This window comes from Gasterosteus aculeatus, chromosome Y (assembly GCF_964276395.1).
Source record: "Gasterosteus aculeatus chromosome Y, fGasAcu3.hap1.1, whole genome shotgun sequence".
NCBI lineage: Eukaryota > Metazoa > Chordata > Actinopteri > Perciformes > Gasterosteidae > Gasterosteus > Gasterosteus aculeatus.
This window is the reverse complement of record NC_135709.1, coordinates 835024-860131: the sequence shown is the minus strand read 5'-3', so window position 1 is coordinate 860131 and position 25108 is coordinate 835024. Positions and strand designations below refer to the sequence as shown.

Genomic DNA, 25108 nt, shown 5'->3' with positions numbered 1-25108 from the left:
CTGCGTCTGCAGACCGTTATCTTTCGACTCCATGGACATACAAGCCGTGCTCCGTGTTCGGGAATCCATCCTTTGCACTGCACGAAGTATACGCGATACAGACAGTGTGGTAGCTTATCGTTACTATTAAGGGTTCATTTGAACAGACCAGGGCGGGCGATTGTTGGACCAGCGGAACAAGAAGGTGTTTGATGAAGTTACCGTGGTCGGACCGGAGCTCGGGGCCTTTGAGGAGAGCGTAATAGTTGGTTTTGTGTGTTTTGTACATTAACGAGTCAGATGGTTGTGGTCCACTTGGTTTTGGGCTTTAGTTCTTTGCAGTTTTTAGCATTTATTAACAAAAGGTTTGTGTTTTTGTAGGAGCGGAGCAGGTTTTGCTGCTGGCTCGGCGGACTGACCTGAGGAGAATCTCATTGGACCTGCCAGACTTCACCGACATAGTCCTGCAGGTAAACACACACACACACACAGAGGTAACGGTCCTGTCTCCTGGTGCTGCGCTCCATTGTCGCTCTGCTCATGCAGGTTGATGACATTCGCCATGCCATAGCCATAGACTACGACCCGGTGGAGGGTTACGTCTATTGGACGGACGATGAGGTCCGGGCCATCCGGCGGTCGCACATCGACGGCAGCGATGCCGTGATGCTGGTTACCACAGAGATCAACCACCCGGATGGCATAGCGGTGGACTGGGTGGCCAGAAACCTGTATTGGACCGACACCGGCACTGACCGGATTGAGGTGGATCTTTACATCACGGTTCTTCTACTAACCGCTCTAACACACGTGTCTTAATACTTTAATACTTTAATACTTACTGATTCATGCTGTGCAGTTTAAAACTGAATGATTATGTAAAGTTGCGACAAGATTTTCTTTATTAGTCGTAAAACAAGTTCAAATGTCTGGCAGAAAGTGTTGAAATTTCCCCAAATAGATTGAAAAGCGCAGTTTGATCAAATTCAGATAAATCTCTGGACCCTATTAAATAATTGGGGAAATAACGACACTCGAGCGGATCTGAAGTGACAGGTTTGATGGTTATCACAATATCGGGCTGCAAATATGTTGTATTTTAATATTGAATAACGCGGTTTTCCAGGTCACCAGGCTGAACGGAACCTCTCGGAAGATTTTGATATCTGATAACCTGGACGAACCCAGAGCCATCGTCCTGGACCCCGTCAATGGGTAGGCCTTAGCGCGTGTGTTCGTGATGTCAAAGGGGGCAAATCATTGTGCAAATTCTCACCAACCAAATGCTAATGAATACATTTGGACGAGACTTTAGTTTGGACCTCCGTTGGGCGTGCACAGCATGTGTGCACGATCCCCAGCATTTCTCTCATGCATGAGAATCTTCCCCAACTGAACTACATCAACTGAAACATCCGAACTGCTCTGCAGAGGTTTAAGATGTACGATTGGATGTCTGGAGGTAGGTTCCATCTGGTCTCATCCACTCTTTCAGCTACATGTACTGGACCGACTGGGGCAGGCACCCCAAGATCGAGCGGGCCCACCTGGACGGAACGGAGCGGCTGGTTCTGATCAACAGCTCCTTGGGCTGGCCCAACGGGCTGGCCATCGACTACGCCGCCGGGAAGCTCTACTGGGGGGACGCCAAGACCGACAAAATCGAGGTACGTCCGCCGGGCCGTGTGCAGCGGCTCCTTGATAGACCAGGGGGAGGGGAGTGGGAGGAGGGGGGGGAGTGACAGCCGGTAGAAATCAGACGGGGCCCGGGGAGAAATTGGATGTGTGTGCGAGCATGTGATATTTACTGGTGACCCAGTGGAATGTGGAGTTACGCAATAGCTGGAAACCCTTGTGCAGCATTGTGTAAGCATTGTGCTGGCCCGTTGTGATCCCGCCCGTCAGGCCGGTCTAGCCGGGCTGGTTCCTCGTTTGGCCTGTGCCATTAACATTCAAATGGGTAGTTTATGGACCAGAGTGTCTTGGTTTTGGACGGAGGGGAACATGGTCACCCGAGACTTTACACCATCGGCAGCCCCGGAGGAGGAGGAGGAAATGTGTGTGTGGGGGTTGGGGGGGCTTCTGGCGGCCCTGCCCCCCTCTTCCTGACCTCTCCGGCTCCTTTTGAGCAGGTGTCCTCCGTTCTTTCCTCCGCAAACCCGTCCCTGGCTTTGGACGCTGCGGTAACCGGCTGTCCCTCTCTCTGCTCGTCTTCTTCCTCCGAGCGAGCGTCCCGATCGCCGTTCCCCTTCCATCTGCTCGGCGTCTGCCTGCGCGATGTGCGTCTCTGATTAGCGCCCGTGCGCCGTTGTTGTTGTCGCCGCCGCCGCCGCTGGGCGGTTGCCGTGGCGCCCGCAGAGTGGAGCAAGTTTCACATATTTTCACGGCGGCGGAGAGGAGGAACGCTGGTGCAAAACAGTCAATGCGTGAGCTTTCTGGCTGAATGCTCACCAATTGAAAAGCCCCCCCTCCCCCGTGTCAGGGTGAAAGGACCCACCTCAAAGCCCCCCACCCTGGTGCAGACTGGTTTTCATCCCTTTGAAAGGGAATTGCCGGGTGTGAAGACATTACCATCCCTCTATCTGTGTGTAGTCTTTTCCACTGCACCTTCAAGCCGTCAAATGACACGCTGAGAGGTGAATAATGACCCACGGACCCCCGACGGCTCCCAAAGATGTTTAAGCGACTGTCCACTCCCTGCTTTGCTTTCTGTTTTATTGATTATTGATGAGTTGATTGAGGGACAAAGACAATCCGTTTGTTGTTGTTTTCTTGGTCTTGCGGCGTCACCTGACTCACGTGGTGTTACTGTTTAAAATGGCGAAGCAGCCGTCTGAAAGAAAGAAGAGAGAGAACGATGAAGGACTGAGCCAAGACTTTGTCCAAGAAGCGGAGGAATGCTCGCCCGCCCGCCCTCCCTCTCTCTCTCTCTCCATCTTTGTTTTCATGTCTTTTTAAAGAAATCTGACTCCCCTCTGGAACCTCCCACCCCTCCCCCTCCTCTGTGGAAAAACCCAACCCTCTGAAGCTCCCGCACCCCCCCGCCAACCCTCAAAGAGGAGTGTGTGGGTGCGTGAATGCGTTGGCCTCTTTGACTGATGTGTTGCTTTTGCCAAACACACACACACACGCACAAAAACGGCTGCTTTGTTGTGATTATGCAGATTGCCTGTGTGTAACCATTCAGTCACCCTGCTGAGCCATATGGTAACGTCCTGTGTGTGTGTGTGTGTGTGAGTGTGTGTGTGTGTGTGTGAGTGAGTGAGTGAGTGAGTGAGTATGTGTGTGTGAGTGAGTGAGTGAGTGAGTATGTGTGAGTGAGTGAGTGTGTGTGAGTGAGTGAGTGAGTATGTGTGAGTGAGTGAGTGTGTGTGAGTGAGTGAGTGAGTGAGTATGTGTGAGTGAGTATGTGTGTGTGAGTGAGTGAGTGAGTATGTGTGAGTGAGTATGTGTGAGTGAGTGAGTGAGTATGTGTGAGTGAGTGAGTATGTGTGAGTGAGTATGTGTGAGTGAGTGAGTGAGTATGTGTGAGTGAGTATGTGTGAGTGAGTGAGTATGTGTGAGTGAGTGAGTGAGTGAGTATGTGTGAGTGAGTATGTGTGAGTGAGTGAGTGAGTATGTGTGAGTGAGTATGTGTGAGTGAGTGAGTATGTGTGAGTGAGTGAGTGAGTGAGTATGTGTGAGTGAGTGAGTGTGTGTGAGTGAGTGAGTGAGTGAGTATGTGTGAGTGAGTATGTGTGTGTGAGTGAGTGAGTATGTGTGAGTGAGTATGTGTGAGTGAGTGAGTATGTGTGAGTGAGTATGTGTGTGTGAGTGAGTGAGTATGTGTGTGTGAGTGAGTATGTGTGTGTGAGTGAGTGAGTGAGTATGTTTGAGTGAGTGAGTGAGTATGTGTGTGTGAGTGAGTATGTGTGAGTGAGTATGTGTGTGTGAGTGAGTATGAGTGAGTGAGTGAGTGTGAGTGAGTGTGAGTATGTGTGTGTGAGTGAGTGAGTATGTGTGAGTGAGTATGTGTGTGTGAGTATGTGTGAGTGAGTGTGTGTGAGTGAGTGAGTGAGTGAGTGTGAGTGAGTATGTGTGAGTGAGTGAGTGAGTGAGTGTGAGTGAGTGTGTGTGAGTGAGTGAGTATGTGTGTGTGAGTGAGTATGTGTGAGTGTGAGTGAGTGAGTGAGTGAGTGTGAGTATGTGTGAGTGAGTGAGTGACTATGTGTGAGTGAGTGAGTATGTGTGAGTATGTGTGTGTGAGTGAGTATGTGTGAGTGTGAGTGAGTGAGTGAGTGTGAGTGAGTGAGTGTGAGTATGTGTGTGTGAGTGAGTGAGTGAGTGTGAGTGAGTGAGTGAGTATGTGTGAGTGAGTGAGTGAGTGTGAGTATGTGTGTGTGAGTGAGTGAGTGAGTGTGAGTGAGTGAGTGAGTATGTGTGAGTGAGTGAGTGAGTATGTGTGAGTGAGTGAGTGAGTATGTGTGAGTGAGTGAGTGAGTATGTGTGAGTGAGTGAGTATATGTGAGTGAGTGAGTGAGTGAGTGTAAGTAGGTGAGTGTGTGTGTGTGTGTCTGTGTGAGTGTGTGTGTGTGTGTCTGTGTGTGTGTGCTGGGATTCCCCCTGCTTAAGGCACCTTGACACAACTGCTCGTCTTGTGTCTTGTTTGTGTAACAGTGTAACAGTGACATCTACTCGTTGTCTAAGTATCATTTTGCGGCACTTGTTCTTTATCGTGTGCTTCCATTCAATGGGATTTTTGATTGAATCAACCCTGTTTGAAAGGGTAATTTTGTACTCTTTGCTCTTTTTAAGAGTTAAATGCACATCCACAAAAATGCACTAATGGCACCAATCAATCAATACGTTTTCATTATTAGCACATTATTACATTTTTCTGTTCATGATATTCGGAAAGCAGGACTTTCCTTTAAAGACAGCAGCGATATGACGCTCCGACGTAACAACAATCTGGCACCGCAAATACCAAACAGTGGTCCAACAAATAATGAAAGACCAACTAAGGCAAAGAGGCCGTGAGTCAACAACAGTGAGAGCGTCAAGATGGAAATGCATACAAACGCTCAACGTACTGACAAGCCGCCAAATCTCCTACCAGCAGAAAAACATTCAAGAGCTTAAAGGAACATTCAAAGAATCAAATGTCCTTCAGCAATAATACCAAGAAGAAGCAGCTTGAAGCTCTGCTTATTTTTCAGTAACAAGAAAACATTGTGAGAGACCACACACAGATCCAATCGGCCTGCGCGTCAGCGGCAGGCGAAGACCTTCACCCAGAGCAGCTGAGGCCCAGATAGGAGACCAAACATGAAGCAGATTCATGAGGACGAAGCACAGGCCGTGGAACTTAAAGTCCAGGACCATCTGAAACCTGCCACCAGTGTGCTTGTGTGGCTGGCGAGCGGCGCGTAGCTGATGGGATCAGCTGGAGACGTGCCGGTGGACGCCGGCCTGCGACTGGCCCGGCTGCTTTGTCCTCTGCGAACGGCCGTGAAAGACGATTTGAGGCGTCTCTTTAAAACACTGACAGCGGCAGTAATCGAGCGGACACACACACACACACACACACACTCCCTGACAGCCACAAACAGACTAAGTTGTCTGTTCAATGGTCTGACTGGAGCTGCTGAGTGGATATAATAATTTAAACCAGCGCTGCTTATGATATAGTTCTATTTGTAGCTGTTGGATATATGACATTAGCTTATATCATTATCATTATTATTATTACAGGTCATTTAGCTGACCTGCATTGCATTATTATCCCATGGCTTTTACATTTTTGTCCGGGGAGCAATTAGGGGTCAGTTGTCTTGCTCGGGGACACTTCGACACGGGGACGCCGGGACTCAAACGCCGACCCATAACATGTTGCATTATTGCAATTCCTTCCAAGTTCCAGCTTGTTGTGGTTGTTCGTTGCCTTGAATCGCTTTCTGAATCAAAGTCGCTTTGTCTCCTTATTCTTACTTATTGTCTTAAACCAAAACTTCTTTTTGCCATCGTATTTTATTTTGAAAATGTCCCTCGCTGGTCTCCACAGTGACAGTAGCTGCATGTCTCATCTCCCGAACACCACCATGATTTATCCTGGAGTGACCGACGGCAACTCGCATTCTGAGCTGGGATGCAGGACGGGGACGCCTTGGAATCATCAGCATTTAAATGTTAGATTGAGTTTAAGTGGAACCGGCGGAGGCCGTCCTGGTCGGCTGCCGTCCTGGTCGGCTGCCCGTCCTGTTCGGCTGCCGTCCTGGTCGGCTGCCGTCCTGGTCGGGTGCCGTCCTGGTCGGGGGGCAGTCCTAGTCGGCTGCCGTCCTGGTCGGGGGGCAGTCCTAGTCGGCTGCCTTCCTGGTCGGCTGCCGTCCTGGTCGGGGGGCAGTCCTAGTCGGCTGCCGCCCTGGTCGGCTGCCGTCCTGGTCTGCTGCCGTCCTGGTCTGCTGCCGCCCTGGTCGGCTGCGGTTGGTTCCTGGGTGTCCCGAGCGCGTCGCGCGTCACACCTCGGTCACGCTCCGGTTGCACATTCCTGAGACATTCCTCCGTTATTAAACACCCGCACTCTCTCTGTCTGCTTGTGTAGGAACCGGAGAGCGGCACTGTGCGCCGCCAACGTGTGTGTTCTCACCGCCGCGTTTCGGTTACTGATACGCCACAAGTTCGGTTCCTTTTTTCGTCAACTGAAGGGTTTCCATTGGCCCTGTTGATGATATTTCAATATTTTGAGAGAGCACATTTCCAGCAGCTAGATGGAACACAAACGTCACATCTGAAGTCACCAAAGCTGCCGCCGTGTTTACAGGACCTTTTTTCATAACGCATACAAAACATTCCACAAATGTTTATTGCTGGAATACTGGCAATGAATCTAATAGTTGACTGGAAATGAATGTGCAACAATTGTAGTATCTGGCTGGAGAGACGGATAGCTAATGTATGAAGGACGGACGCATGGATGGACCAACGGGTGGACATTCAGATGGTTGGCTGGTTTGTCATTAGGTCGTTCACACATTAGATATCCACACTAACACGGCACACGTGAAGAATAGGTTAGATTACACTTTGAATATATCAGACACAATGAAATATTTAGGAACCAGTCAAAAGTTTGAATTCTTTTTCTCTTTCAATTCAATGAAAAGGTGATTTTATTTTCTTTCCCTATTTTACCACATTGTAATGACTCAACAAATCCAAAGCGTAGTTGAGGATAAAGAAATGCAATCCTGCACCAGTGAGCCTCTCAGAAGCTGCTTGTTGTGCTTTATCACTGCTGAAGTCAGCTGAGGATGGAGGTACTGGAGATCCTGGAGATCCTGTAGATAATGGAGATCCTGTAGATAATGGAGATACTGGAGATAATGGAGGTACTGGAGATAATGGAGGTACTGGAGATAATGGAGATAATGGAGATACTGGAGATAATGGAGATACTGGACATAATGGAGATAATGGAGGTACTGGAGATAATGGAGGTACTGGAGATAATGGAGATACTGTAGGTAATGGAGATAATGAAGATACTGTAGATAATGGACGTACTGGAGATACTGGACATAATGGAGATACTGGAGATAATGGAGATACTGGACATAATGGAGATGCTGGAGATAATGGAGATACTGGAGATAATGGAGGTACTGGAGATAATGGAGATACTGGAGATAATGAAGATACTGGACATAATGGAGATACTGGAGATAATGAAGATACTGTAGATAATGGACGTACTGGAGATAATGGACGTACTGGAGATAATGGAGATACTGGAGATAATGGAGATACTGGACATAATGGAGATACTGGAGATACTGGACATAATGGAGATGCTGGAGATAATGAAGATACTGTAGATAATGGACGTACTGGAGATACTGGACATACTGGAGGTACTGGATATAATGGAGATACTGGACATAATGGAGATACTGGAGATAATGGAGATAATGGAGGTACTGGAGATAATGGAGATACTGGAGAACGAGCTGAGCTTAGCATACGGATGCACAGTGAGCAGTCCGAGATGTCGAGTCCTCTGCGAGGCCTCCAGGGGTTTCCTGTGATGAAACCCTGTCCGGCGTCCTGCGGGACTCCATTCATCCCCCGTGTTTCATCATGTCCATCAGAGGACAGCGTATGTGAACTGTCCCGCGACGGCCCTGACTTCTCCCTGCGTGTCCGATGTGGCCTTTGTTACTTTTCTCTTCTAATTTTCCTTGTCCCGTTTTTGTCTTCTTTTTGGCCCCGTGTCCAACAAGAAATGAGACCTTCTCACACCCAAAATGGGCAAAAGACTGTGGGGGGAGAACGACCCCGAAAGAAATAAAAAAATCACACTCCCAGTGCATAATTCTTCCTGAAAAACTGCCAGCGCAGAGAAAGAGGCGAGCGAAGGCAGAGAAAGGGCGTCTCTGGCGTCTTTTCACCGGGACGGCCATGTCTAATTGCGTCAGTGATAAATGAATGGGTTTTTTGTGGAGGGGTCAGGAACCTCCCTCGGATCAGAGGCCCATCGCCAGTGAATGGTTTATTTTGATTTTCTCTCCCGTGTCCGCCGGCCCCCATCCCCTCAATGGATATTTAAATGGGCATTCAGTCGACGAATAGCTGCGAACGCCATTCTGCCCGTTTCACAGCCAGAGAGCAGAGTTCATACCTGCTGATGAAGCCATCTGATGGCTGGCGAACACGTCTCTGAGCTGCGCTGGGCCTCCTTTGAAGCACACGCCTCGTGTGTGTGTGTGTGTGTGTGTGTTTGTGTGTGTGTCTCGACAAAGAACGTTGTTTATGTAGCGTTACCGAAGATTCCAATACCTGGACTCAAGTATTGATCTCTTGGCACCTCACGATTCCATTCGATTCCGATTCAGAGGTCAACGATTCGATTCTAAACCGATTATCGATTCTAAACTGATAAAGCGATTATCGATGCATCTCGATTTTATAAATTTTCTCAAATCTGAGTTTGCTACTCAGAGGTTGCGAATCACTTCCTACTTCATTTGATAATTAAAGAAAATCAACAGATGAATTACCTTCTCTAATTTTTTATAAGAGAAAAAATTATTTGTCACAAATAATATATATGATATGATATATATGATATGATATAAATATGATTTTCTATCAACAATGAAAGAACCAACGCAGCTTGCATTTCAACACAAGAAGTAGCCCATGTAAAAAAAATATTAAACAGATTCATTTTTCTTTTAATGGAAGAAAAAGCTGCTCTTAGTCTCAGACCGTCCGTATTTGTAAAATACCGGAAAAAAGTCAAAATCTGTGAATATCTTGCCAACTTAGATCTGCGCAGGCTCCTCCGTAGTTCGGTAACGTTATTAGATATTCAGATTCAGACTGACGGGCCGGTCTGCGAGCTGGACGCATTGCTCTTAATGTGCCGGTGATGATGGTAAATGATGCTTGTAGCTGGTTGTCATCTACGGTCCACTACGGTTACCGAAGGGGGGCGTTTGTTTTTTGACAACGTTTTATCTCATAATTTCGCTTCTATAGTTGTGTGGACGCATCACTCCAGCCAATCCAAAGACGGGGTTTCTAACCAATCAGGTGTAGAGACCATGGTGACTGGCTCCGCCCCCTTACTGTCAGAAAGAACAACAGCGAACTCCTTCGAGCGCGAGCAGAGACTAACCTCGCGAGCGAGGAAGTTCACGCTCCGCGAGCGAGCAAATATCTCGCTATCTCGGACTTTTTAAAAAAAAATTTAAATTCCGATTATTAACTTTTTTGAATCGAGACCGAATCTAGAGAGAATCGAGATAAATAAAAAAAAAAAGATTTTTCTCCCCCACCCCTAGTTGGCACACAGGACCACATCGTCTGCATACAGCGACGAGTCCTCTGAAGCCCCCCGGCCGCTACTAGACGTCACGGGGGGCACAGAGCTCTTCTGCACGGGGACGACCACAGCAACAAACACAAACACCAGGGCGGCTGTGGCCACGCTAAACGTTTAAGCGTCTCGCAAGCCGTCCGGCAGAATTCCTTCACCCCCCCCCCGTGTTTTTGTGAAATCTCTGGCATGGCACGCTGAAGAATTTCAGGCAGCGCGTGGCAGAGACACACACACACACACACGCGCACACGCTGGCGGCAGATGACCGTAGCGCGTCTAAAATAAAGGCGCGCGTCTATTTCAGTCGACGGCGGTCCAGTAATAGCGCGGCGGCGGGGAGGAGGGCTGGACACCGGGTCTAATTGCAGCCTTGTCAATTGCAGCTCTCACTTTCGGCCCGCAGACACACACACAGACGCACACACACACACACACACACACACACACACACACACACACACACACACACAGCGGGGGGTTTGCTGGCTGTATCAGTTTTCAAGGGCCTAGTAATAGATGCCTTGTGACTGATATGCACACACACACACACACACACAAATAAACATACACAGAACAGAGTCGGGCGGTGAGGAATTGTGGGTTTTGCATGTGTGTGTGTGTGCGTGTAATCAGCATCAACATTTCTGGTGGACAAAATGTTGTCTCCCATCTGCTCGCGGCCGTAGTTTCCATTCACCCCCTTTTTCCTTTGTGTGTTTCTGAAATATTGGAGAAAATTGGATGAAACAAAAAAGAAAGTGTTTTTGAATTTGATTTGAAGAAAACGTTGCTGCGTGAATTCTGAAGCAGCAAACCTGCAACTGCTGCGATCAGCTGATCCTGTCGTGGATATTTATTTAGCATCGTGGCCGCTCCGAGCCGACACAGAAGAACAATGGAAACCAGTTGCTGAAGATCCTGGAACTTACTTTTAAGGTTCTAACGAGGAACCTCCCCTCTATGTTGGACCTGGCGCTCCGTGGGGACACAGAGACGTTCACGAGTCCCTTTAGGACACCTGTTGTTTGACAGCAGCAGTCCTGCCTGGTCCTGATCCTCCCAGCGGAACCTCCGTCCCCAGACGGGAGGACCTCTGCTCGTGGTCGGAGGAGGAGACGTGGACCCGGCGTCTCCTGGAGTCTGACCTGATGGAGGTTCTGGTGAACCAGCCCCGTTTCCAGGAGAATCCAAGCCTGTCGCGTTTGAATGTCTAGCGACGGGTGACCTTCTCTCTGGGGGTCTCGTCTACGGATCATATCAGTACGACATTTTCCTAAGCAGTTAGAAGCCCCTCATTGTCACTTGAGGAGTTCTCCTCGCCGCACCAGCATTTTCCTGGGATCAACCAAGCAAAAATCCACGTGACGACTTTGATTTGCTTTCTGTTTGGCGGATTTTTGCTGTTTCTTTTAATGTCTTAAAGTTGTTTTCCTCGTGTGGCGTGTGGCGGCGTCGTGCTCATCCACACGGAAGCTCTGATGCAGACAAATGACTGCGTTCGTCTCAAAGGGGTTTCTGCTAAAAAAAAAAAATCACCTTTCAGCTGGCGTTTCCGTTATTTTGTCCTGCTCCGTGGATGTCCTTTCCTCCCTACATCCTGTCTCCTCCGTCTCTCCTCTTCATAAGTCATAAGTGCTCCTCTGAAGGGAAACATCAGCTGCAGAAGACAACCCAAAGTGGAAGCGTTTCACTTTTCCACCTTTGTCTCTTTCTCCTGCAGTCGCACACTTGAACTGCGATATTGTCTAACGACTTTGATGTGCTGCACAAGCACTCCAGCTCTAAACGTGTCCCTCCCCCCCCCCCCCCCCCCCCCCCCCCGCCGCCTCAGGTGATCGACGTGGACGGCGGCAACAGGCAGACTCTGCTGGAGGACAAGCTGCCCCACATCTTCGGCTTCACCCTGCTGGGGGACCACATCTACTGGACGGACTGGCAGAGGCGGAGCATCGAGAGGGTCCACAAGGCCACGGCCGTGCGGGAGATCATCATCGACCAGCTGCCGGATCTGATGGGGCTGAAGGCCACCAGAGTGACCGAGACGCACGGTAAGGAGCCGCACCACCACCACCCCCCCCACCAAAACAAACAAACGCACCGTGTTTCTGAAACGGACGCCGACCCGCTCGCAGGGACCAACGGCTGCGCTGGAGACAACGGCGGGTGCAGCCACCTGTGCTTCTGGTGTCGGCAGGCGGTGAGCTGCGCCTGCCCCATGGGGATGGAGCTCCTGTCAGACCTGCAGACCTGCGTGGTGCCCGAGGCCTTCCTGCTCTTCACCAACAGGTGGGAGAGACGCCGCCGCTACTGTTTATGTCAGCAGCCCCCAGGATACTCAACAATATACATATATGTACACATATGCATGATATGTATTGTATATATATACTCAGCAATGCACATGAACTCTTGTGTAGACGCAGACGGACTGACGCTCCGTTGTCCTATCACAGATAACTCAGGCAAAAGAGTCAACAGTGCGAAGGACGTCGATTTATTTTATTTATTCTTTTGTTTCCCATGACTCTTCATCGCGCCCGTTTCAACCTTTTCGCGACCCCCCCCGAGCGGCCATAAATCCGCGTCGGCAGCGCACGGATGGACGGTCCCAACTGGCATTTAACGTGTCCGACGCTTTGTCTCTGCCTCAGGGACAACATCAGGAGTATCTCTCTGGGGACCAACAGCAACGACGTCCCCATCCCTCTGAACGGAGTCAAAGAGGCCTCCGCTCTGGACTTTGACGTCTCTGAAAGGAGGATTTACTGGACGGACATACAGGCCAAAGTGGGTGGAGGAATTCAGGTTAAACACAACGGGGCTATTCAGAAGAAGTCTTCAGACTTCTTAAGTTTGTTCAAGATTTAAAGTGGTGCTTTTGTGATTAAAGTGTTAAAGACCCGATGCGCTTTCAACACTGAATAATCACCTGAATATCCGTATTGTTGTGTCTTCGTTAGCGTAGCGGGAGGCGCTTATATCTACGTCATGGACATTAAGCACTCTCGGATGCTTCATTTTCTTCTACTGACCCCTGACCCCTGACCCCTCCTCCCCTCAGACAATCAGCAGGGCGTACATGAACGGCAGCTCGGTAGAACACGTCATAGAGTTCGGGCTGGACTACCCAGAAGGCATGGCGGTGGACTGGATGGGACGCAACATCTACTGGGCCGACACGGGCACCAACCGCATCGAGGTGGCCCGGCTGGACGGCCAGTACCGGCAGGTCCTGGTCTGCAAGGACCTGGACAACCCGCGCTCGCTGGACAACCCGCGCTCGCTGGCGCTGGACCCGGCCAACGGGTAAGACGGAGAACTGCCACTTTTACCGGCCACGTTGTGCGGAGACAAGTTGTCTCCGTTCACAGATGTTGAAAAAAAAACACCCCGGCGCTCCGCACGGGGATCCGGCCGGGTGTGACGGCGGGAGCCGCCGCCCCCCCCCCCCCCTTTTCACGCCTCTTTGTTCCATTTTGTCTCGGCAGCTACATGTACTGGACAGAGTGGGGGGGTCGGCCTCGGATAGCCAGAGCCTACATGGACGGCAGCACCGTCACCACGCTGGTGGACAAGGTGGGCCGGGCCAACGGGCTGACCATCGACTACCTGGACCATCGGCTGTACTGGACGGACCTGGACACGTGCATGATCGAAAGCACCAACATGCAAGGTGGGGGGGGGGACACACAGCGGGCCGCGCGAACCGACGCTCACCCGTTTCTCACCCGTTTTGGTGCGGTGACATGGGCTTGACCTGGCCGCGGGAAGTGGGCGTGGCTTACGGCCGCTTTTTCAGCAGAATAAAGGGCTGCTGATTGAGGCGACGCGCTGAGCTTCCCTCTAGTGCCTCCGTCAGGCCGGCGCACGCCGCCTAATGGCGTCCCGGAGGGGTGACCGCGTTGTCGTGTCTGCCGCAGGCCTCCAGAGAGAGATCATAGTGGACGACCTCCCTCACCCCTTCGGCCTGACTCAGTACCGGGACTTCATCTACTGGACCGACTTCAACCTGCGCAGCATCGAGCGCGCGGACAAACGCAGCGGACTCAACCGCACGGTGGTGCTGCAGGTAACGGAGTGTGTCCGGGGGGGGGGGTGGCGGCGGGGGGGTCTCCTGGACGACACCGTGACTCTACTGTGTCCTCAGGGCCAGCTGGAGCTGATGCTGGACATCCTGGTGTTCCACTCCTCCCGCCAGGAGGGGACCAACGAGTGCTCCCACAACAACGGCAACTGCGCCCACCTGTGCCTGGCCACGCCGGCCGGGGCGCAGTGCCGCTGCGCCTCCCACTACACGCTGAACCCCGACGGGCGGAACTGCAGCTGTAAGTACCGCCGCTTCACGGAACCTCCCCCGTCTCGTATGTTTCGCAACAGGCGTTTTGTGCAAACTTTTGAGCCTCCCTGCGTGAACAGCGGCGCTCTCTCCTCCCCCCCCTCCCCTCCCCCCCCCCGCAGCTCCCTCCAGCTTCCTGCTCTTCAGCCAGAAGGCCAGCATCAGCCGCATGGTGCTGGGCGAGCAGAGCCCCGACATCATCCTGCCCATCCACGTCCTCCGGAACGTCCGGGCCGTCAGCTACGACCCGCTGGACCGGCTGGTCTACTGGCTGGACGGCCGGCAGAACATCCGCAGGGCCAAAGACAACGGAGCCATGGTAGGGAAACACACACGGGGACGCCGCGGCGTTTGTAGTGCTGATTTCTCCCCCCAACGAACCCGTGACGGCGTTTGGTAACTTTGGGAACGTTTGCGGTGAAAACCTCCGCTTGTCGTCGACCTCAGCCACCGACCACGAGGCACGAAAACAAATGGAGATCATGTGAATTCCACCTTTCTTCCTGTCTGAATCTGAGACGTTAGAGCGGCGACCTTTGACCTTGCGTTTCCCCCCCCCCCCCCCCTCCCAGTCGTCCATGATCGTGAGCAGCAGCGTTCAGCCGGTGGACAACCAGCTCCACGACCTGAGCCTCGACCCCTACAGCCGCCACATCTACTGGACCTGCGAGACAACCAACAGCATCAACGTGCAGCGGATGGACGGCGTCATGGTGGGCGTGGTCCTGAGGGACGACGCCGACAAGCCGCGGGCCATCGTGGTCAACGCTGAGAAAGGGTGCGCTCACTTTCATTACCTGCGCAAAGGGCCCTCGGCACGCGGTCAGCGACGTCCCGTACAAACGTGTCTTTGTCCCCCCCCCCCCCCCGCACAGGTACATGTACTTCACCACGGTGCAGGAGCGCTCGGCGAAGATCGAGGGAGCCAGTCTGGACGGGACGGAGAGGGAGTCCCTGTTCACCACCGGTCTGATCAGACCCGTCGCCCTGGCTCTGGACAACAAACTGGGGAAACTGTTCTGGGTCGACGCCGACCTCAAGCGCATCGAGAGCAGCGACCTGACGGGTGAGTCGACCGGCCCGAGGGGAGGAGACGTGAGCTTTAACGCGCCATGAACCCCCCGGACCCGGAGCGCGTCTCTGGTCTCGTCCGTCTCTCACGGTGGAAAAAGGAAACGAGCGAGAAGTTAGAAAAAAAACCATGCTGGCGTTTGAGGAATGAAGAAGTAGCAGACATAACAGAACTATAGAATAAATACACACATGGCAAGAGACGACAAATGGCTGTTTAACGGGACACAAAGCAGTGACGACGTATGGAGGCCCTGTTCAGTGAGCATGTCGATGTTTGAACCAGTGGTTCCCACAGTGGGGGGGGGCAGTTTAATGTGGCCACAGCATCAATCAATCACCCGTTGCACACAGTCAGGGCACGCAACTCTTTGCAAAGTCATGTGCAGGGAATTATGCAGACTGCCAGATGCTTTTATATACATCTACTGGAGCACCTTTACCGCGGCGCATGTCTGTCAGCTCTTTGCTTACAGCGGCCGTGCACACAAACAGAACCTCCTGTGTTTGTTTACTTTGGCTCAATCAGCCATAAGAGTCTGTGAGGGAAAGATGTCACAGACAAGTTGGGCCTGACGCCTTAAACGTCAAAGCTTTTTCTCTGAGAAGAGCAAAAAGGAAGAAGTCCACATCGCGTTGGAGACACTTGATCACATGCCACGTAACAGAATCCGCGAGTGGTTGTTGCGTGAGGCCTTCGTCTCCACTATCGTTCAGAATGTTAATTTGCAAAAGCTAATCCAAAGAAACGTCATCTGAAAAAAAGTGACACACATTCAGACTGAAGCCGTTCATTCGCCTGATCTTGTGACGTCGTTCCTCCAGGAGCCAATCGCATCGTCCTGCAGGACTCCAACATCCTGCAGCCGACGGGGCTGACGGTGCTGGGAGATCACCTGTACTGGATCGACCGGCAACAGCAGATGATCGAGAGGGTGGACAAGCTGAGCGGAGACGGACGCACGCGCATACAGGGACGGATCTCCTACCTGACCTCCATCCACGCCGTGGAGGAGATGGACCCACAGGAGTTTGGTATGGAGCCACTGCACCACATCACCATTACAACAGGCTGCTTCAAGCAGGCTTCGTCGGGTGGTGTGATGGTTTAAGTCAGGCTTTGTCGGGTGGTGTGATGGTTTAAGCCAGGCTTCGTCGGGTGGTGTAATGGTTGAAGTCAGGCTTCATTGGGTGGTGTGATGGTTGAAGTCAGGCTTCGTTGGGTGGTGTAACGATTGAAGGCAGGCTTCGTTGGGTGGTGTAATGGTTGAAGTCAGACTTTGTTGGGTGGTGTAATGGTTGATGACATGCGTCGTTGGGTGGTGTGATGGTTGAAGTCAGGCTTCGTTGGGTGGTGTAATGGTTGAAGTCAGACTTTGTTGGGTGGTGTAATGGTTGATGACATGCATTGTTGGGTGGTGTAATGGTTGAAGTCAGGCTGCTGTGATGATTGAAGTCAGACTTTGTTGGGTGGTGTGATGGTTGAAGTCAGACTTTGTTGGGTGGTGTAATGGTTGAAGACAGCCTTCGTTGGGTGGTGTAATGGTTGAAGTCAGACTGGTGTGATGGTTGAAGACAGGCTTGGTTGGGTGGTGTAATGGTTGAAGTCAGGCTCCGTTGGGTGGTGTAATGGTTGAAGTCAGTCTTTGTTGGGTGGTGTAATGGTTGAAGACATGCTTCGTCGGGTGGTGTGATGGTTTAAGCCAGGCTTCGTCGGGTGGTGTGATGGTTGAAGTCAGGCTTCGTTGGGTGGTGTGATGGTTGAAGTCAGGCTTCGTTGGGTGGTGTGACGATTGAAGACAGGCTTCGTTGGGTGGTGTAATGGTTGAAGTCAGACGTTGTTGGGTGGTGTAATGGTTGATAACATGCGTCGTTGGGTGGTGTAATGGTTGAAGTCAGGCTGCTGTGATGATTGAAGTCAGACTTTGTTGGGTGGTGTGATGGTTGAAGTCAGACTTTGTTGGGTGGTGTAATGGTTGAAGTCAGACTGGTGTGATGGTTGAAATCAGGCTTCGTTGGGTGGTGTGATGATTGAAGGCAGGCTTCGTTGGGTGGTGTGATGATCAAAGTCAGGCTGCGTTGGGTGGTGTGATGATCGAAGTCAGGCTTCGTTGGGTGGTGTAATGTTTGAAGTCAGGCTTCGTTGGGTGGTGTAATGTTTGAAGTCAGGCTTCGTTGGGTGGTGTGATGATCAAAGTCAGGCTGCGTTGGGTGGTGTGATGATCGAAGTCAGACTTTGTTGGGTGGTGTGATGGTTGAAGTCAGGCTTCGTTGGGTGGTGTAATGGTTGAAGACAGGCTTCGTTGGGTGGTGTAATGATTTGTGTCCTCTCTCCAGCATCCAACCCGTGTTCCCGTGACAACGGCGGCTGCTCCCACATCTGCATCGCCAAAGGAGACGGGACCCCTCGCTGCTCTTGTCCCATGCACCTGGTGTTACTGCAAGACCTGCTGCACTGCGGAGGTGAGCAACGAAACCACGGCAACAAGATACCGTCGCTACAGGTTACCCCGCCACGCTGAACGCGCACCTCCTCCGCCCTCCCCCCCATCAGAGCCTCCCACCTGCTCCACGGAGCAGTTCACCTGCTCCACGGGGGAGATCGACTGCATCCCGATGGCCTGGCGCTGCGACGGCATCCCCGAGTGCGCCGACAGCAGCGACGAGGAGAACTGCCCCGTCTGCTCCGCCTACCAGTTCCAGTGTGACAAAGGCGGCTGCATCGATGCCCAGCGGCGCTGCAACGGCGAACCGGACTGCGCCGATCACTCTGATGAGCAGGACTGCGAAAGTGGGTTCACTTAAAGATGCTGCAGTACCGTCTCCTAACACGTCGCCGTACGGGACCTTGTCATTTGTGGTGAGAAATGAGCGTCTTGTGTCTTTGTGTCCTCCAGCGATCTGCCCCCCAAACCAGTTCCGCTGTGGCGACAACCAGTGCATCACCAAGAAACAGCAGTGCGACAACTACTCCGACTGTCCCGACGGATCGGACGAGCTCGCCTGTGGTAAAATCACTACGATGTCCCGTAAGCAAGTGGTGCAGTGCCCGTCCCCTGACTCCCGCCTCCGTTGCTCCCGCCCTCTTAGAGTACGTGTCTCCTCCCTCGGGCGGCGTCCCCAGCGCCGGCACCAACACCATCGGCCCCGTCATCGCCATCATACTGCTGGTGTTTGTGATCGGAGGCGCTTACTTTGTCTGCCAGCGCATGGTGTGTCGGCGCTACAAGGGCCCCGGTGGAACGTTTCCCCACGAGTACATCAGCGGGACGCCCCACGTGCCCCTCAACTTCATCGCCCCCAGCAGCTCGCAGCACGCCGCCTTCCAAGGTACGGTCACACGGGTGGAGGCATGAGATGAGAAGACGTGGAGGTAACACATCTGTCCCGGCGTACGGTAACAGCACAGTGCACGTTGCAGGTATCTCCTGTGGGAAGTCCATCATGAGCTCGGTCAGCCTGATGGGCAGCAGCAGCAGTGGAGCTCCTCTGTATGACAGGAACCATGTGACCGGCGCCTCGTCCAGCAGCTCCTCGTCTACCAAGGGAGCCTTCTACCCCCAGGTAACACACACACACACACACACACACACACACACACACACACACTGCCTTGTCTCTTGTCTCTAACCACTTACCTTAACTGTGACCCCCACCTGACACCCCCCCCGTCCTATGTATGTCACCGAGTCTTAACCCTCAAACAGGCTTTAAAAAAAGGAAAAACAAATAAATACATAAATATGTTGGTTAAAAATGTACACACACTCACACACACAGTCAGATGACACAAGTCAATGTGTGTGTGTGTGTGTGTGTGTGTGTGTAGATCCTGAACCCGCCTCCGTCTCCGGCTACCGACCGCTCACTCTACAACGCAGAGATCTTCTACTCCTCCAACAGCCCGTCCACCACCAGATCATACAGGTAACACACACACACACACAGGTAACACATACACACAGGTAACGCATACACAGGTAACACACACAGGTAACACACACACACACACACACAGGTAACACATACACACAGGTAACGCATACACAGGTAACACACACAGGTAACACACACACACACACACACAGGTAACACATACACACAGGTAACGCATACACAGGTAACACACACAGGTAACACACACACACACACACAGGTAACACATACACACAGGTAACGCATACACAGGTAACACACACAGGTAACACACACAGGTAACACACACACACACACAGGTAACACACACAGAGGTAACACATACACACACACACAGGTAACACACACACGGGTAACACAAACACACCCGGGTAACACAAACACACACGGGTAACACAAACACACACAGGTAACACATACACACACACAGGTAACACACACACAGGTAACACATACACACACACAGGTAACACACACACGGGTAACACAAACACACACAGGTAACACATACACAGGTAACACACACAGGTAACACACACAGGTAACGCATACACAGGTAACACACACAGGTAACACACACAGGTAACACACACACACACACAGGTAACACACACACAGGTAACACATACACACACACACAGGTAACACACACACGGGTAACACAAACACACACGGGTAACACAAACACACACAGGTAACACATACACACACACAGGTAACACACACACAGGTAACACATACACACACAGGTAACACACACACAGGTAACACATACACACACACAGGTAACACAAACACAGGTGACACAAACACACACAGGTAACACAAACACAGTAACACAAACACAGGTAACACAAACACACAGGTAACACAAACACACAGGTAACACATACACAGGTAACACACACACAGGTAACACACACACAGGTAACACAAACACTCACAGGTAACACAAACACACAGGTAACACACTCACAGGTAACACAAACACACAGGTAACACACACACACAGGTAATACACACACAGGTAACACAAACACACACAGGTAACACATACACAGGTAACACACACACAGGTAACACAAACACTCACAGGTAACACAAACACACAGGTAACACACAAACACAGGTTAAACACACACAGGTAACACAAAGACACGGGTAACACACACACACACAGGTAACACAAACACACAGTTAACATAAACACAGGTAACACAAACACAGGTAACACACACACACAGGTAACACAAACACACAGGTAACACACACACACAGGTAACACACACACAGGTAACACACATGTATGACCTGTGCTTACCTGTGTCTCCCCCCTTCAGACCGTACCACCCGGCCCGTGGCGCCGCCCCCCCCACCACTCCCTGCAGCACCGACGTCTGCGACAGCGACTACACCCCCCACCATCCGGTGGGCGGGCCGGCGTCGTCGGCGGGGCGCTGGAAGGCCGCGGGCCACGGCAAACACAACAAGTACTACATGGACCTGAACTCGGACTCGGACCCCTACCCTCCTCCCCCCACCCCCCGCTCCCAGTACCTGTCGGCCGAGGAGAGCTGCCCCCCGTCCCCGTCCACAGAGCGCTCCTACTTCCACCTGTGCCCGCCGCCCCCCTCGCCCTGCACCGACTCCTCGTGACCCCTCCCAACGGCGCCCGTATCCCCGCCGGGAAGGATGCCGTCCGCCCGCTACAAAGGGGACGGCCTCGTCCGGCCCCGCCCACTTTACCAGGGAAAGAACTCACGTGCCGACTTGTGGCCCTGAGCGGTTCACTCCGCCGCCCAGCTGCTGGGCTCGAGGCCCCCGCGTCCGTCGTCTCACCATTCCAGTCCCCCCGGAGCCCCCTGGCCGAGCAGCACCGGTCACTTCCACCACGTGTCCCCCCCCCCCCATCACCCCCCATCACCCCCCATCACCCCCCACCGCAGGGCACGATGTTCATTCCTCCTAAAGAGGGAAGCCCCCTTTGCCCCGCCCACACCTCTCGGTCAAAAGACCTCCACCTGTCCACACCTGGCCGCCACTCAAACTCATCGGCGCCGTCCTCATCGGGCACCGCTGTACATAGTGTTTAAAATGATATAAATGAATGAAAGGAGGAATTATTCCACTCTGTAACTTTCGTCGGCCGATCCACCGCTCGGCGCCGAGGACAGACGACGGGACAGCTGTTAGAAGACAACAGAGACGATGACCGCGTGGAGGCGTGGAGGAGCGAGCGCGTGGAACGGGGCCGCGGTCGCAGTGTGATTATTGTCATTTCTGGGTTACTGTCCCTCACATTTCAAATTGTGAACGAATTGTCTTGTTTGTTTGAATCCGACTAATCCGACCAGCGTTTAATTTCCCACGTGAGCGCCGCGTGACGCCGACACACCAAATGAGCACACACGTGTGGAGCCACTGTGCATACGTGTAATGAAGTCAGCGATGAGTCTTCTTCACCCTCATCGCCCCTTTTACCCAAAGTATGTTTGCTGCTATCGTGTACAGGCTCTCCTCAGCTCTTCTTATGACCCACAATGCAACGGGACGGCCGCGCTGCCACTCGTACTGACCGTAGATCATGAAGCTATTTCACAGTTAAAACAAATTATTCTTATTAGCGACTTTTGTTATTCGTGTTCCTGTTTTTGTGTAGATAATCGAGTTGTGTGTCCGTCGGTCGCCGTATTTGGGTTTGAAGGAGTCTTTTCTTTTTTTTTCTTCTCTGTCGTTCATTAGAAAAGTGAGAGTCTGTGCTGAGACGTTTAGTGCAGGAATCAAACCGAAGGGCTTCGTGTGCTTCTGGTGCGTTCGTGTCAGTTCTGGTTTGGACCCACCTGGACACATCTGGCTGATGCATCTGGAGCTAGTGGTCACATGGGGGGGGGGGAGGGGGGCGTTGGAACGAAGCGAGGGACGCCGCGCTCACGTTTGCTTCCCCGGAGAACAAAAACCACGTTTTAAATGTATTTATTTTTTCTCCCTCTTTATTTTTGCGAGGGAAACCCCTGAATGAGTGCTAACGTTAGCTTAGCGCACACCGTGAACTGCATACAAGAAGAACGCGAGAACGCGGCCTTTTCAGAATAAAACTTCCGTCTAAACAGGAAACAAGATTTTGGGCCGAGGGAACTCACCACTGAGTAGGAAGGAGATGGTGTTTTTGGGCTTCTCCTTTCACACGGGGCCACGTGGACGGAGCGTAACACCATCCCAAGGAAAAAGCATTGCCTTTCCTTGCCCCCCCCCCCCCACATTATTCTCTATGCAGAGGCAAACAGTGTCTCCGTGGTTCATCCAGCACTTAATGTCATTACTTTATAATATGTTCTGCACAAGACCTGGTATCAAAAAGTTAGAAGACCTTTTATGCACTTAGAGAAAAAGAAGAGAGAAGGTGTAGTTTCCCAGGAGAGGGTTTGAGCTGAGGAGTCACCCCCCCCCCTCCGACGGAGCGCGGCGAGCTTCCTGCTGGACGCTCTGACAGGAACCTTTCTGCAGAGGGGTCCGTGTGTCCGGGGGAACTTTTTAATACTACGGGCTTTAGGCCTCACCTCCAACCACTGTCAGTAAAAACCCCTTAAAACCTGTATTTGTTGTCTCAGTTAAAAATGCTTTGTGTAATGTACACCTGTGACAATTTTTTTGTATCAAAAGCATTTTTATATAATAAAGGTTTTATTTTAAGGAATTTTGTGGTGTGGCCGCGTTCACCTTTGGCTTAAGGGTCTATGAACGCAGAGGTTTCCTGATCGACCTTCTGAGCGCTGAAGAGAAGAGAAGACGTCCCACATAGAGACGCAAAGTAATCTTATCGTCAACATGAATAAATACTAACAATAATGAGAGCAATAATAACAATATGAATACGCTTCGTGTGATGTCATAAATAGTTCTATTACTTTGAGTTTAGTAGAAATACCTCTGCCAATGTTACTGCTTCAGCTGCCACTGTTAAACAATGTGAGTTTTCACATTAAAGCAGTCAAACAATGAACATATGATAATCACAAAGTTGTTAGCAGACGCTATGCAAGTTGTACATCCATGTCTCCCTGGATATTTGTATACATTTTAATATCCAGCCCCCATCTCTCATCTGGACATGGTGACATTATCTCAGTAGTTAATCATCGTAGTGAGCTACTGACCTCTGCTGGTGTCCAAATGCTACTGAAGCCCGCTGAAACACTGCTGTCCCTTTTATTCATTAAAAAGGCCTCGTCTCTTTGTTTAATCAAAGTAGAAACAATGAAACACATTCAGACACAGAATTGTATTCAGTTTCAATGCCACAAAAGACACTTGCACTGTAAACCACGTGAGAAGTTGATTTATTAAAAACAGCGACGGTACCAACAATAGTCCGACAATAGTTATTATAGTTATTAGTGTAATAGTATTGCTTTTAATTAACAATTAGTAAACCAATTAATATAGATTTACATGCAATAGGTGATAAATATTTTTAAAAAAAATCATGGGCTCGTCCGGGATTTGAACCCGGGACCTCTCGCACCCAAAGCGAGAATCATACCCCTAGACCAACGAGCCGCGTGGCGAATTCCCAGACGGTAGAAGTATTATACTTTATACAGCTGCAGTACTAGTACTAGTACTAGAGTAGTTGACGTATTTGCTACTTCTAGACTAGATTATTACAATTGTTATACAAGCCTTGAGGTTGATTCAGAAAGCTGCAGCTCGTGTTTTAGGAAACATTCAGAAAGGGGATCATAAAATGGTATTTTGCTTCTCTGTACTTCTCTGCTCAAGAATATGATTTATGGTTCTCCTCCTCACCTACAAGGCACCGTCGTATCTTAAGGAGCTTATACCACCATATTACCTACTCGAGAGCTGCGTTGGGTTACTAGTAGTTTCTAACAGCCTTTGATAGTAGGATGGGTGCAGAGCCTTCAGTTATCAAGCTACGAGTTTAGTGGAACCAGCTTCCACTTTCAGTCAGGTCATTTAAGATAAAGCTTAAGACTTCCCTCTTTAATATGGCCTATAGTTAGGGCTGGCTCAGGTTGCCGTGGACCAGCCCTTAGATAAGCTGCTATAGGCTTAGACTGCCGGGGGACTTCTTAGGACACACCAAGCTCCTTTGTATAAGAGTTTAGCCTCACAGGTTTCCATGGATCATGTGTGTATCTGGTCCGGCCTCCTGCCGTGGCCCTGCTGACACCTACCGCTTCTAACACCATTATTAGCTCCTTCACTATTACTCTCAACATTAAGGCACATCCCTGACTTTGTTTGTTTCCTTCCTGAAGTCTTTGTGCTTGTCACCGATTTCTGTAGATGGTGGTTCTATCTGATGGTGGTTCTATCCGATGGTGGTTCTATCTGATGGTGGTTCTATGTGATGGTGGTTCCATCTGATGGTGTTTCTATCTGATGGTGGTTCTATTTGATGGTGGTTCCATCTGATGGTGGCTCTATGTGATGGTGTTTCTATCTGATGGTATTTGTAGTTGATGGTGTTTCTATCTGATGGTGTTTCTATCTGATGGTGGTTCTATGTGATGGTGGTTCTATCTGATGGTGGTTCTATGTGATGGTGGTTGTATCTGATGGTGGTTCTATGTGATGGTGGTTCTATCTGATGGTGGTTCTATGTGATGGTGGTTCTATCTGATGGTGGTTCTATGTGATGGTGGTTCTATCTGATGGTGGTTCTATCTGATTGTGGTTCTATCTGATGGTGGTTCTATCTGATGGTGGATGGTGGCTGTCCCTGCAGTGGTCCTGCTGCACACCTGGTCACTGCTCTCTATTTGAATCATTTCTGAGAGGAATTGAATGGATCGTTCATCTTCTACATTGTTCATTCTGTACTTGTGACATCATTGCAGTCTGTCCATCAGGAGACGGATCCTCCTCTGACGTTCTCACTGAGGTTTCTCAGTTTTTCT

The 25108-nt window shown here is 50.9% G+C and overlaps 1 protein-coding gene, 1 long non-coding RNA gene and 1 other non-coding gene across 5 annotated transcripts in view; 2 read left to right on the top strand and 1 right to left on the bottom strand.

The window, feature by feature from the left end:
* Nucleotides 1-22878, top strand: part of LOC120812572 (low-density lipoprotein receptor-related protein 5) — a 35649-nt gene extending 12771 nt beyond the window's left edge. Inside the window, exons 8-29 of one of the 2 annotated variants that reach the window (XM_040168681.2) lie at nt 361-449; nt 526-744; nt 1106-1194; nt 1475-1646; nt 11673-11889; nt 11974-12127; nt 12493-12628; nt 12903-13147; nt 13330-13514; nt 13762-13910; nt 13989-14166; nt 14300-14496; nt 14750-14955; nt 15053-15243; nt 16074-16283; nt 17586-17711; nt 17803-18039; nt 18146-18256; nt 18339-18578; nt 18670-18812; nt 19078-19175; nt 20525-22878. In XM_040168681.2, coding sequence (XP_040024615.2) covers nt 361-449; nt 526-744; nt 1106-1194; nt 1475-1646; nt 11673-11889; nt 11974-12127; nt 12493-12628; nt 12903-13147; nt 13330-13514; nt 13762-13910; nt 13989-14166; nt 14300-14496; nt 14750-14955; nt 15053-15243; nt 16074-16283; nt 17586-17711; nt 17803-18039; nt 18146-18256; nt 18339-18578; nt 18670-18812; nt 19078-19175; nt 20525-20840 — 3908 coding nt within the window. In that variant the 3' untranslated portion in view covers nt 20841-22878. Of the gene's footprint in view, nt 1-360; nt 450-525; nt 745-1105; nt 1195-1474; nt 1647-11672; nt 11890-11973; nt 12128-12492; nt 12647-12902; nt 13148-13329; nt 13515-13761; nt 13911-13988; nt 14167-14299; nt 14497-14749; nt 14956-15052; nt 15244-16073; nt 16284-17585; nt 17712-17802; nt 18040-18145; nt 18257-18338; nt 18579-18669; nt 18813-19077; nt 19176-20524 lie in introns of both variants that reach the window. The other variant, XM_040168680.2, reaches the window with a different exon arrangement.
* Nucleotides 19185-20506, top strand: LOC144391279 (uncharacterized). 2 transcript variants are annotated; one of them, XR_013455192.1, is made up of 3 exons: nt 19185-19311; nt 19463-19684; nt 19879-20506. It is a non-coding gene; the product is annotated as an uncharacterized LOC144391279 (long non-coding RNA). The 2 variants fall into 2 exon arrangements; XR_013455191.1 differs by having other exon boundaries at nt 19185-19381.
* A 791-nt stretch (nt 22879-23669) lies between the features above and the next one.
* Nucleotides 23670-23741, bottom strand: trnap-ugg (transfer RNA proline (anticodon UGG)). Its single transcript has one exon. It is a non-coding gene; the product is annotated as a tRNA-Pro (tRNA).
* Between the last annotated feature and the right edge of the window lie 1367 nt (nt 23742-25108).